Below are 13991 nucleotides of genomic sequence, written 5' to 3'. Positions count from 1 at the left end.
CACATATTGTATTTGGTTGATGTGTCTCTTAAGTCTCTTAATAAGTTAAGAGACTCCTGTTTTCCCCTTTTCTTGCCATTTATTTTAATTACTGTTTTTTATTTTTATCTTTATTTTTTCATTTTATTTGAGATGGAGTTTCGCTCTTGTCGCCCAGGCTGGAGTACAATGGCGTGATCTTGGCTCACTGCAACCTCCACCTCCCGGATTCAAGCGGTTCTCCTGCCTCAACCTCCCGAGTAACTGGGATTACAGGCACCCGCCACCACGCCTGGCTAATTTTTTATATTTTTAGTAGAGATGGGGTTTCACCATGTTGGCCAGGTTGGTCTTGAACTCCTGACCTCAGGTGATTCACCTGCCTCAGCCTCCCAAAGTGCTGGGATTACATGCATGAGCCACCATGTCTGGCCATTCTCACTTTTATTAAAGAAACAAAGTCTTTTGGAATTTCCCCCCTGCTGGGTTTAACTGATTATATTCTTGAGGCATAATTTAATGTATTCCTCTATCCCTGTATTTCTTGGAAACTGGTAGCTCTAGAAGCTTATCAGATTTAAGTTCAGTTGTTTGGCAAGAATACTTCCTAAGTGGTCTAGAGTACTTCTTACTGCATTATATTAGGAGGTTAATGACATCTGTTTGGGTTTCCCTGTTTTCATGATGTGAATTCAGATTGGTCACTGGGTTCAGCAGTTTGTCAGTCTGGCTCATCCACCATAAAAGTCCCCATCAGCCTTTTGCATAAGGTTTTGCTACCATTGATGAGCATTACCTTTCATTAGGGAAGAGGATATATTTAATATAACCAAAAGTTGGTTCTGTCATATAAATTGTTTTATATTAGTGTCATTTTGTATTTATTAACGTAAGTTTTTTGTTGCTGTTTTAATCACCTTTAGTAGGAGCCAAGAGAAATAATGTTTAGGAAGAGTGTCTTGTAAACCATGAAAATCTATGTAAATATTATTAAACAGGGAGCTTTTTAAAATATAAATTTATGGGGAATTTTTTCCAATAAAAATTATAAATTTTTGTCTCAATAGACTCTCAAAAGGATTTGGAAAATAATCCATCAATAAATTCTCAGGCGCAGGAGACCACAATCATGGCAAGTAATGCTGAGGAAGCTCAGACCCTACACTCTGCCTGTGGTCTTAGCAAAGACCACCAAAGGGTGGAGACAGTGGGTCCGGAAAGTGCAGATACAGGTGATAAATCCGAAAGTCCAGATGAAGCAAATGTGGGGAAACATCCAAAGGATAAAATAGAAGATGAGAACAAGCAGAGTTTTCTGGATGGTGAAAAAGGGCATCACCTCCCTTCAGAAAATCTGGGTGAAGAACCCTTGGATCCAGATCCCAGCCCTTCTCCAAGTGACAAGGTAGGAAGAGCAGATGCACACTTAGGGAGCAGCTCTGTGGCCCTCCCTAATGAAGCAAGTGACGGAACTGGAGCATCTCAGGAACCACCTACAACAGACTCCCAGGAGGCCCAGAGTCCTGGTCATTCCATTACAGGGCAAGAGGGCGAGGATACACTGAGGAGGCGACTGCTGGCCCCAGGTAAGAGAACCCCTGAACTACTCTCCTGTTTTGTATTGCTCTGTTAACTGAGAAAACAGCAGAAGTCAGAGGCCGTCTTTCCAGAGAACTTTTGTCTATCTTTCATAGGATTAAGGCCTTTGGGCCTTGCCCAAGCTCACACAGAGCCAGATGACTGAGTTGATTTTAGAATGAGTTTTCTCATCTAGGCTAGCTCATTCCACTGTATTAAGTTGCTTCCTACACATAAACTGCATTTCTAAGCAATGTTTTTATTAACTTTATATTGATGTGATATGACAAAAAGGGGCATGACTTTTAAAAAATTCGCTTCTAGTTTTTTATTTCTTATGAGAATATTTTGACATAATTTTAAAAATCTTTTACTTTTTGGTAAACTAACTGTTACATAAATCAAGACATTGGTATAGTTAAAAATGAGCATTAATGGGACAGTGTCCTTAACTCAGTCATGTTTCAGTTTTATAGGACTTTGAGTAAGTCAGTTAGTTTCTCTATACCTGGTTTTTTCTGCCTATATGTTAAGAGGAACGAGCATGTCTTCCCTGATGAAGGTAAGCATTGCAGGGTGCTAAATCCTTAACGGGAACTCAGGAGGTGTGAATTCTGGTTGTGGCCCTACCACTTGCTAACTTGGGTGACCTTGGGAAAGTCTCTTCCCTTCCTGGTGCTTCAATTTCCTATTTGTAAAATGAAGAAGTTGGATAAGATGATATCCAGGGATTCTTCTAGGTGTCACCTTCTGTGATTGTGTGTGGATTTGTATTTTATAAGCGCTCTGAAGAGCTCAGTCTGAAATGCCCATTTGCCAGTGCAAAAGAATATAAAATATAAGACACTCTGTTCATCAGGGACTTCAGCAAGGGCTAGTAATTCATGTTTCACTGCAAATCAATGACTAATCTCAAATATATGTTTTATTTATTAATCATCAGAATAATCTGTAACTTCAGTGAAGGCAAGGACTGTGTCCCTGTCATTCATTGTGTATCTCTGGCACCTGGCACATAGAAACACCTTTATAAATTTTGTCAAATGAATGAATGTGATTTGTATGGACCATGACCTGTGTCAGAATTTCACTGTTATGAGCTAGGTGCAATTACTTATGCCTCTAGTCCCAGTTACTTGGGAAGCTGAGTTGGAAGGATTGCTTGAGCCCAGGAGTTTGAGCCTGCAGTGTGCTGTGATCACCCCTGTGAATAGCCACTGCATTCTAGCTAGCCTGGGCAATGTAGTGAGACCCCATCTCTTTAAAAAAATTCACTGTTAGGCAGGTTCACTGTGAGGAGAAAAAAATATTGTTTAAAAAAATCCAGTTTAGGCCAAGAGCAGTGGCTCACTCCTGTGATCCTAGCACTTTGGGAGGCCAAGGCTGGTGGATCACTTGAGGCTAGGAGTTCAAGACCAGCCTGGGCAAAATGACAAAAACCCATCTCTCCAGTAAACACAAAAACAGCTGCGTGCACTTGTAGTCCTCAGGAGGCTGAGGTGGGAGGATTGCTTGAGCCCGGGAGGTTGAAGCTGTGGTGAGCCGAAATTTCACCACCACACTGCAGCCTTGGTGACAGAGTGAGACCCTGTCTTTTAAAACAAAAATGCAGTTTATGTATGGAAAGCAACTTACTATAGTTGAATGAAGTTATCTGTACTCTAAGAGATGAGAAACCTTGTTTTCATCTCAACTTAGCTACATCTCCTTATGTGACCTTGGGTAAGATCTTCCCTGTACCTTTTTTCATGATAGGTTAAGTAGTGCAGCCGGGGTATGTGTCCATTATAGATCCTTTCAGTTCTGAAATTCCAAGATATGATATTTTAAGAACCTACTTTTTGGGGTGATATGAGCAATCCTTTATAAGTGAAGATGATCCTACTTATCTATGCTAATAGAAGTACCTGGCTGGGGTTAAGCACAAATTTAGAGTCTAGTGTGATTTAGCTTAGAGTGCTAAAAATTGTTGCCCATCTTTTCACCCACATATTTTAAGCTTGGCATGCCCACCCTACACCTGGATTTTTACATATTTTGTGAATTTTCTTCACCTTATATTCCTTGCTTTGTATATCTCCTTCACTAAGAGTTTCAAATTTGCTTTTATAAGCTATTTTGCAACTGTACAGTAATCTCTCCTATCTCAGAACTTAGTGCTTCTGTTATTTTTATATTTGGGGTCTTGAGGGACCATGTGAAACTCGAACACTGGAATTAGAGCACAATTACCCTGTGAAGTTGAATCTCGTGTATAGCCAACATTTCTTAAATCCCTTCTTAATTTTATACATTTTGCTGAATCACATTTTAGGTAAGTTTGGCCGCAGTATTTAAATGTCTTTGTCTTTGATATAAGAGGCAGTGAGGAATTGTGAATATAGCAACATTATCCTTGAATGAATTTCACAGCATTTCATTTTATTCTTCTAAGTAAAATAAGAGTAATAGTCTTAAAGAAAAGACAGGAAAAATGTTAACTTTGGTTTTTTTTGAGGTGGAGTCTTGCTCTGTCCCCCAGACTGGAGTGCAGTGGTGTGATGTCGGCTCACTGCAACCTTTGCCTCCCGGATTCAAGCGATTCTCCTGCCTCAGCCTCCCGCGTAGCTGGGATTACAGGCACCCACCATCATGCCTGGATAATTTTTGTATTTTTAGTAGAGAAGGGGTTTCACCTTTTTGGCCAGACTGGTCTCGAACTTCTGACCCCAAGTGAGCCACCTGCCTCAGCCTCGCAAAGTGCTGGGATTATAGGCGCGAGCCACCGTACCTGGCTAAGGTACAGAAATCCTTTTAGTCAAATCATTGGTTTGGTGAGAGATATAAAGGTATACATACTGTCATTAGTGTACTGCCTAAAAATAATATTGATTCTTTTCCTCTCCAGAGGCTGGAAGTCATCCACAACAAACACAAAAATTGGAAGAAATTAAAGAGAATGCACAGGACACCATGAGACAGATTAATAAAAAGGGTTTTTGGAGCTATGGTGAGAACAAACCTGGTTTTACTGCAGTGTTGATTCACATTCAGAAATCCTCAGTGAAAATGCCTAGAAAACTAGCAGATTTAAACAGTTTTAACATTGTGTTTACATACACTTATTTAATGATTGGTAGTAAGTCATAGTAAAATAGAAAAATAGAGTTTTAGGGATTTTTCCCTTAAGGGTACTGGCTGATATTTTGCTGTGATTAACAAAATGGAATTTCTCACAGTAGGAAAAGCTTTTCCTAAATAAGAAACAAAAACTGCCTTTCTAATTAGAGAATATTAAATTTTCAAGTGCATTTTAAAGTTATGACTCCTAAAAAAAAAATGGTCAGCTATAGGTAGTAGGTGCATTGAGAAGATGGAAGAAAATCTTGATCACTTATGTCTAAATTACATCATTAGTTATAACAACAAATACATAGACTCAGCTTTTACCTTTTATTTATTTAAATTTTTTACTGAGTACTTAACTCTTCCATGAAGGTTTTGTCTTTCAACAAAGATATCTTCAAATAATTAAATCTGAGAAGAGATTAGAGAAGAGGTACTTCTGGTGGATTAAAAGTTTAAACAATTTATGCAAAAGAAACTTATTGCTCCTAGTAAAACCTGATGGTATTTCTGCCTCATTTTAGTTTACCATAGGCTTTGTTTCTGGCTTGTGTTCTCTGTAATTTTCTGTTTTCTCATTCTTTTGACAGGCCCTATCTTTCTTCTCTTCCTGGTTGTGGCTGTTGTGGCAAGTTCTGTGAATAGCTACTATTCCTCTCCAGCCCAGCAAGTGCCCAAAAATCCAGCTTTGGAGGCCTTTTTGGCCCAGTTTAGCCAATTGAAAGATAAATTTCCAGGCCAGAGTTCCTTCCTGTGGCAGAGAGGACGGAAGTTTCTCCAGAAGCACCTCAATGCTTCCAACCCCACTGAGCCAGCCACCATCATATTTACAGCAGCTCAGGAGGGAAGAGAGACCCTGAAGTGCCTGAGCCACCATGTTGCAGATGCCTACACCTCTTCCCAGAAAGTCTCTGCCATTCAGATTGATGGGGCTGGAAGGACCTGGCAGGACAGTGACACGGTCAAGCTGTTGGTTGACCTGGAGCTGAGCTATGGGTTTGAGAATGGCCAGAAGGCTGCTGTGGTACACCACTTCGAATCCTTTCCTGCCGGCTCCACTTTAATCTTCTACAAGTATTGTGATCATGAGAATGCTGCCTTTAAAGATGTGGCCCTGGTCCTGACTGTTCTGCTAGAGGAGGAAACATTAGAAGCAAGTGTAGGCCCAAGGGAAACTGAAGAAAAAGTGAGAGACTTACTCTGGGCCAAGTTTACCAACTCTGACACTCCCAGCTCCTTCAACCACATGGACTCAGACAAGTTGAGTGGGCTGTGGAGCCGAATTTCACACCTGGTACTGCCAGTCCAGCCAGTGAGGAGCATTGAAGAACAGGGGTGCCTTTTCTAAAGCTAAGCACAAAGTTGGTTATAGAAGGTGTATGTTTATGAAAAAGTTTGTTTAAAGGCCTTTCATTTATATGGAAGGAGGTTGATAAAATAGGTTGAGGAAATAGCCTGAAAAACAAAAATGAGCTTATTTTAGAAACAAGTTTTTATTTTTTACTTCTTGTAAAATCTTTCTAATCTAAGCCTTGACAAAACTAAAAATTAACCGACTTTTCTTCTTTGCCTTTTGGACCAAATCAGGTTTGAAGTATGGATGAGATATATATGAGAATTTTTTTAAAATTCTAAAATATAGCAACATTGCACAGGAAGATACTCTTACTTCTTAGAGTAACTACAGAGTGATTTTTTTTTCTTGAGTGAGACTCTGAAGAGCCTTTTGGATGCTGTTTGGACTTGGATGAAAGCAATTAGAATTATGAAGCAATGATCACTTTTAGAAAATTTTTCTATCACATGTTGAATATTTTCAAAACCTCACTTTAATAATCTAAAGTTATGGGATTATATCTTATATTAATTTTACAGTTTTGAGTAGTATGATAAAAGAAATAAGAATTCAAACCATTAAGTACCTACCTATACTACATGTAAGGCACTGTGCTTTTATTCCATTCAGCTGAGGTATAAGTGTACCTCAGTACAGAATAAGCAGCTGTACTCAAACATTCTTAAAAATGAGAACCAATGGGGAAATTGTTTATAATCATTGGAAATGAAGAAATTCCAATTGGCTATATCTTTACTTCAGCTTTTCTTGAATGATTTACAGCAGTGATTTTCAAACTGTGTCTACTGGCACCCTTCCCCTTTGTATCAGAGCAGTTCTGCTTTTAACTGTTTTATATGTCAGGCTCTATGAGATTTCATTGGAACAAAGAGTTTCACTGATACTCAAGTTTGAAAACCATTAAGTGAAAAAACATCTTAGAAGATAGGAAATATGTAAAAAAATTGAATGTATTAAATCTTATGAGTAGGAAGATGAAATACAGGTTTATCATATAGCTATATTGTTTATGAACACTAAAGATCTATACATGAACAGCAGAATGTATAAGCTAGCATTTACTAGCATGTCTCTGATGCTTTTGTTCATTTCTGTTAGTCATCATTTTTGTCCCCTCTGCATGGAATTTTATACTTGTCTAGGGTGAGAGTTTGTAGACTTTCAGCAGAACATATTTTAATAACCAATTTATTTGTTTTATTTTAAAAAATTATTTTTGAATAACCAATTTCATAGTAAATTTTATATGAACACTTGGCATAACTTTACCAAACAGTTTATTTCTATGCAGTGATGGAACATTATGTAATACAGCTCATTTCTTGACCACCTAGTTATAGAAGTACCATTAAGTTAAAAATTAGAGAAATCCAAGAGATGTTATACTTAATGAGAGGAAGCGGAAATGGTGGGTAGATTCTCAGAGGTTTTGATGTTCAGTACTGACTGTTGGACCATGTTCTGTGATTGTAAGAAATATTGAAAACAGTTTGTATGGAGACAGTAGGTGATTAGCATTTGAGCTCTCAAAGCAGAACTCTAGTAAAATGATCTCGACCTAACAAAGGGTCTGTTCTATTATATAGACTATTCCCATAATCCTGGAATGTTTCAGCTAGGTTTTGGCCTCTCCATTATATGAGCTCATATGTATATATTTAAGAAGTCTGATTAAAGTATGGAAAGATTTTAGGAAACTCTAAGACAATACAGGGATCTTTATTGATACCTAAAAAGATTACAATTGAGTAATTGCTTAATTGAGTGTAGGGGCATACCTGAAGGAAGAATTTGCATTTGGGACTTTGAAGGAATCTTCCAGGAGATTTGGGAAAAGACCTGAACAAAAAGTTAAAGCATAGTGAATGTAATATAAATGTCAATCCAGTATAAAAGCAGAGGAAACGAAGGAAAATCTATATACCATATGCACATTTTTTCTGTCTTTTTAGATCTTAGATGCTAACATTACATCCACAAAACCAGTGTTGCCTTGCACAACTATTATATTGGCCTGCTGACCTGTGCTACCTCAGATCTGTAAAGGAACCAGTATGACGCATATTCTTGTTTCGTCATTTGGTCGAATATGGTTTTTCATCATTTCCTTTCAAAATAATTTAGAAAAATAAATTTCTAAAGTCACAATGGCTTTTATTTAGCCTTTTTAAAAACACTTTTCCTTCCATGTGTAGTGCAATCAATTGAGAGTGTTGTCAGTTTTCTGTCCACTATTTCAAAAGTTGTTTTTTTTTGAGATGGAGTCTCACTCTGACTCCCAGGCTGGAGTGCAGTGGCTTGATTGTAGCTCACTGTAGCTTTAAACTCCTGGGCTCAAGCAATCCTCCCACCTTAGCCTCCTGAGTCGCTGGGACTACAAGTGCATACTACCACACCACTCTACCACTCTGTTTTGTATAGAGACAGGGTCTCACTGTGTTGCCCAGGCTGGTCTTGAACTCCTGGCCTCAAGTGACCCTCCCATCTCGGCCTCCCAAAGTGTTTGGATTACAGATGTGACCCAATGCATCCAACCTCAAACTTTTTTTTTTTTTTTTTTTTTTTTTTAGAGAAGGTCTTGCTCTGTCACCCAGGCTGAAATGCAGTGGCGCAATTTCACCTCACTGTAACCTATGCCTCCTGGGTTCCAGTGATTCTTGTGCCTCAGCCTCCCGAGTAGCTGGGATTACAGGCACACACCACAATGCCCAGCTAATTTTTGTATTTTTATTAGAGACGAGGTTTTGCTGTGTTGTCCAGGCTGGTCTCGAACTCCTGGCCTCAATTGATCTACCCACCTTGGCCTTTCAAAGTGCTAGGATTATAGACATGAGCCACCACACCTGGCCTCAAAAATCATTTTTAAAAGAAGCAGTATATTAGCTCTGGGTCTTCTCATTACTAAAATGACTTTTTAAACATGATACTATATTTTATAAATGTACAGATAATTCAAATCTATTATCTAATGTGTTCTCTTAGGTTAATTTCTATTTGTTTCTATTCTTTTCTTTGTGTGTGTGTGTGTGTGTGTGTGTGTGTGTGTGTGTGTGTGTGTGTGTTGAGACGGAGTCTTGCTCTGTTGCCCAGGCTGGAATGTAGTGGCGCGATCTCGGCTCACTGCAAGCTCCGCCTCCCGGGTTCACGCCATTCTCCTGCCTCAGCCTCCCGAGTAGCTGGGACTACAGGTGCCTGCCACGACATCTGGCTAATTTTGTGTGTGTGTGTTTTTAGTAGAGACAGGTTTTCACTGTGTTAGCCAGGATTGTCTCCATCTCCTGACCTTGTGATCCGCCCGCCTCAGCCTCCCAAAGTGCTGGGATTACAGGCGTGAGCCACCGTGCCTGGCCTATTCTTTACATTTTTTAAGGTTTCAGATTTTCTTTTGTGTGTCTAGTAATTCATCTTTTATTGTCATAGATAATTTGCTTATTTGACTTAGAAAAATGATTTGTAGGCATACAATATCGTACATGATACCTAAACATTGCCATTTAGTTACTCTCCTAGAACAACTTTCATTACGCTGTCTATTAATATAAATTACCTCTTGAGTAATCCCAGAATCATAGAACCAATGGTGGAATCAGAAACTGTCTTTGGACTTGAGGTTTTTCTTCCCTTAGGGTAAATTTTAGGTTTTCTGGTTAGTTTCCAGGGTTGGCAGAGAAGTTCATATCACTAAAGGGGTTCATATCACTAAAATAGTAATGCTAATTTGTTTCATATTTCTATTTTAAAAAGCAATAAAGAAATTTCAATGCATTTCATTTGAAGCCCCCAAGTTTATGGTGGTTAGTGAGGCTCAGCATGCCGGTAACCCACCATTTTCTCAGCTAATGACTCCACTAAATAGTGCTAGCCACTGAGATGGTTTTGACCTTTTAAACAACTTTTTTTTTTTTTTTTTTTTTTTTTTTTTGAGACAGAGTTTCTCTCTTGTCCATGCTGGAATGCAATGGTGCGAACTTGGCTCACTGCAACCACCGCCTCCCAGGTTCAAGCCATTCTCCTGCCTCAGGCTCCCAAGTAGCTGGATCCCAAGTAGCTGGATGGCGTGTGCCATCACGCCCAGCTAATTTTTGTATTTTTGGTAGAGACAGGGTTTCCCCACGTTGGCCAGGCTGGTCTCGAACTCCTGACCTCAAGTGATCTACCTGCCTCGGCCTCCCAAAGTGCTGGGATTACAGGCGTGAGCCACCGCACCCAGCCTAAACAGCTTTTAATTACTTGATTTATACTTTATTAAAGACAGGAAGCACAATGAGCAGTGATATTAAAATATAACCAATATAGCATGGGAAAGCGATAATTATTCAGATGATCCTCACCAGCACGGCATTTGTGTATATCTGTCCAAACTCTACGCCACATAGCAGGTCTCTGGCACTTCAAAAATGGATGTTAAATAGAAAATAATAAATAATAGCTGATTAGGGTAATCATTTATTTAATCGGAATAAAGATGATATCCATAAAATTTACTTGCAAAGAAATACTTTGTTTTAAAGACAGGGTCTCACTCTGTCACCCAAGCTATGGTGCAGTTGGCACAATCACGGCTCCCTGCAGCCTGGACCTCCTGGCCTCAAGGGGTTGATCCTCCTACTTCAGGGATTACAGGCACACGCCACCGTGCCTGGCTAGTTGAGAAGTACTTTCAAATAGCAACATGAAGCCTTTCTTTTATCATTTGAAAATAAAACATAGTTGTAAACATAAACCAGTATGTCTTTGTAAAGCCAGTAATATATCATTTTATAGGAGCATTGTCTTCTTGTGTTTTTCAAGTTGACTATGTAGTTCTATGTCAGTCTCCATTTTAATATCTCGTTTGTCAAGCTGAGCATATTTCATTTTGAAATGTAGTTGTTGAGAAGTCATGGTGGTTTTTTGTTTTTCACAATTCAAGTAGCTTGAACACTCATCCAATGGGAAAGCTGATGCTTATCTTTGTGGCAAATGCTTGGTTGAATAATATATTTGCAAAGATGTTAATTCTAGAGAGAGCAAAATAAAGTTGAGATGTCTGTAGAACAGTTTCTCCAGATGACTTTAAGCCTTATTTTTGTAAATTTATGTTAAATTTTAGGTGTTCAGTTGTGAAATACCTAATGATATGGGCCTAAATTTGCCTCATTCGGACCAAGACGGGGCTGTTAAAATTCATTTCGAGCTAATAAACTGTGCTATAACTTCTTTGTATTATTATTATTATACTTTAAGTTCTAGGGTATATGTGCACAACGTGCAGGTTTGTTACATAGGTATACATGTGCCATGTTGGTTTGCTGCATCCATCAACCTGTCATCTACATTAGGTATTTCTCCTAATGCTGTCCCTCCCCCAGCAGGCCCCAGTGTGTGATGTTCCCTGCCCTGTGTCCAAGTGTTTTCTTTGTGCAGTTCCCACTTGCGAGTGAGAACATGCCATGTTGGTGAACTGTGCTATAACCTCTGTATCTCTATAGGCCAATCCAAATGGCCTGAGAACACAATCAGTATCCCCTAATCTGCAAAGAGGTAAATACCTTAGTCTTCAGTACCTTTCCTTCCAGTATTATCTGCGTTATCTGTGTCCTCTTGCTTTGATGTCTTGAAAAGCCCATAAATTGGTGCTTATTTGGCAAATGGTCTCCTGCTTTTCCTCACTGAGGCTTATAAACTAAATTTGCCTTTGGCTAAGAGCAGTTACATGAACCAAAAAGAACATTTTAGACTTGGGAAGCAACAGGCTGAGTCACATTGCAAGGGGCAGAGTTGGCCAGGCCCCCAGGCAGTCACAGCCCTACTCCCTGTGTTCCTTCTAGGCCTAAGGACGCATCAACACAAAGCTCTGGGCAGTTCCTCCTGGTTCATCAGAGAGCACAGGAAATTTAAACCCATTTGCCTTTCCTGTCATAGAAGAAACAGCACATTGACTTTCAAACCCAATTGCATTTTGCTTATTTGTACTTAACAAATTTCGGCTTTGTCAGTATTAATGTCCCATTTCTTGGCACCCCCTTTCTTTATAACAGGGATTGCTTTTGTATTTGTTTCTTACAGGTGCTGATGAATGTGCCGTATTCAGATTAGTTGTCTGGTCATTACCAGAATAAAGAATAAATCTCCTCAATTTTTTTCAGTTGACTGATTCTTGATTAAACTTCCCAAAATAGCAGGTTTATAGAAATGGGCATGTGGTGATTAATGGTGGGAAAGGAAACTGCCCTCATATGGCAGTAAGATGAGAAGCTAGAGAATCCTGTGAGGGTTGTCAGGTGGCATTTGTGGCCATCAGTGAAATGGTACAGGGCAGACCCTGCCTAGAATCTGTTGCAGCTCTTGGTAGCATTCTTCGAGTGCTGTTCCTACTTAACGAGGCTTTCCTGACTATGGGAGAAACATTGGGGTTGTAAGCAGATCCCTGGGAATTGCTGCTACCCCAGCATGTGCTGTTGTGAGTGTGTGTGTGTGTTTTGAGACAAGGTCTTGCTCTGTTGCCCAGGCTAGAGTACAGAGGCGCCATCTCCCCTCACTGCAGCCTCTGCCTCCCAGGCTCAGGCAATTCTGTCTCAGCCTCCCAAGTAGCTGGGATTACAGACGTACACCACCGTGCTGCGCTAAATCTTTGTATTTTTAGTAGAGAAAGGGTTTCACCATGTTGTCCACCCTGGTCTCAAACCCCTGAGCTCATATGGATCTGCCTGCCTCGGCCTCCCAAAGTGCTGGGATTACAGGCGTGAACCACTGCGCCCGCCTGTGAATGTGTTTTTTAAGTGTGGACATCCCTTACCTTGTGTGTTGGCAATGGGGGAGGTCGGGGTGTGTTCAGAGTTTCTCCCTTAAGATGTTGCCAAACCAGAATTACAGAGTAGAAGCACCTGAGTACCCATCTCAGCCCCTCACCCACCTTCTCCCAGCTTCCTGCCCCCCCACCCCCGTCCATACCCAACTAAAACCAAAGATCTTATTAACACATTGTATAGAATCGTTTTCTAACAAATCTGAATTGAGTTTTGAAAATCTGAAAGACTTGTTTTTGCAGTTTAGGAAAATAGGAACTTTGGGAGTTAGCATATCTTAACTTTAGCATATCTTAGCTTTCAGTGAAAGGAGCTAAAGTCAGGCGATAAGATGAGCCTGAAGGCAAAGAGCCTAGGATTTCCTAATACCATTCCACAAACATCAACAGGATCAGCAGCAACGAGATTTTCTTAATGCATAAACTCACCACTAGAGGATATTACATACTAGTGTTCTGCTGCACACTAGAACAGACAGGCCTCAATACTAATAAGGGAGTGAGTGGCTCTCAATTATTTAGTTGCTGTAGGAATTGTGATTTTAAACAGGACACAATAAAAATGATTTCAAGTCTGAAGTTGCAGTTCGAGTCATAGAATGTTTGGTGCAGAAGCAGCTCCATCAAGCTAAACTGAGAAAAGATCTTGCTATTGGTCCAAGGTATTATCTACTTTAAGAAAAGGAAATGAGTAGGCAGATCCTATTATGTATATGTTCAGGGCACTCATTACTGTGGAATCTGCCCACATGGCTTTAGGGCTCACAGAAGGCCCCCATACACACACTAAAAATGAGGCACTAGCCGGGTGTGGTGGCTCACGCCAGTAATCCCAGCACTTTGGGAGGCCGAGGTTTGTGGATCCTTTGAGTCCAGGAGTTTGACACCAGCCTGGCCAACATGGTAAAATCCTGTCTCTACAACAAATGCAAAAATTTCGCTGGATGTGGTGGCACATGCCTGTAAGTCCCAGCTACTCAGGAGGCTGAGGCGGGAGGATCACCCGACCCTGGGAGGTAGAGGCTGCAGTGAGCCATGATTGCACCACTGCACTCCAGCCTGGGTGACCAAGTGAGACCCTGTCTTTAAAAAAAAAGGCCAGGCACGGTGGCTCACGCCTATAATCCCAGCGCTTTGGGAGGCCGATGTGGACTGATCACGAGGTCAGGAGTTCAAGACCAGCCT

At 40.2% G+C, this 13991-nt stretch overlaps 1 protein-coding gene across 3 annotated transcripts in view; it reads left to right on the top strand.

Annotated features, from left to right (window-relative positions):
* Positions 1–12142, top strand: part of LOC112422930 (torsin-1A-interacting protein 2) — a 39516-nt gene extending 27374 nt beyond the window's left edge. For all 3 annotated transcript variants that reach the window (XM_011746224.3, XM_071076424.1, XM_011746226.3), the window contains exons 3-5: positions 1047–1565; positions 4445–4546; positions 5253–12142. In XM_011746224.3, the coding sequence (XP_011744526.1) occupies positions 1047–1565; positions 4445–4546; positions 5253–6010 (1379 nt within the window). In that variant the 3' untranslated portion in view covers positions 6011–12142. The remainder of the gene's footprint in view (positions 1–1046; positions 1566–4444; positions 4547–5252) is intronic.
* Positions 12143–13991: the final 1849 nt, after the last annotated feature.

The sequence above is a fragment of the Macaca nemestrina genome, chromosome 1 (assembly GCF_043159975.1).
Source record: "Macaca nemestrina isolate mMacNem1 chromosome 1, mMacNem.hap1, whole genome shotgun sequence".
Classification (NCBI taxonomy): domain Eukaryota; kingdom Metazoa; phylum Chordata; class Mammalia; order Primates; family Cercopithecidae; genus Macaca; species Macaca nemestrina.
This window is presented reverse-complemented; position numbering and strand designations above follow the sequence as displayed.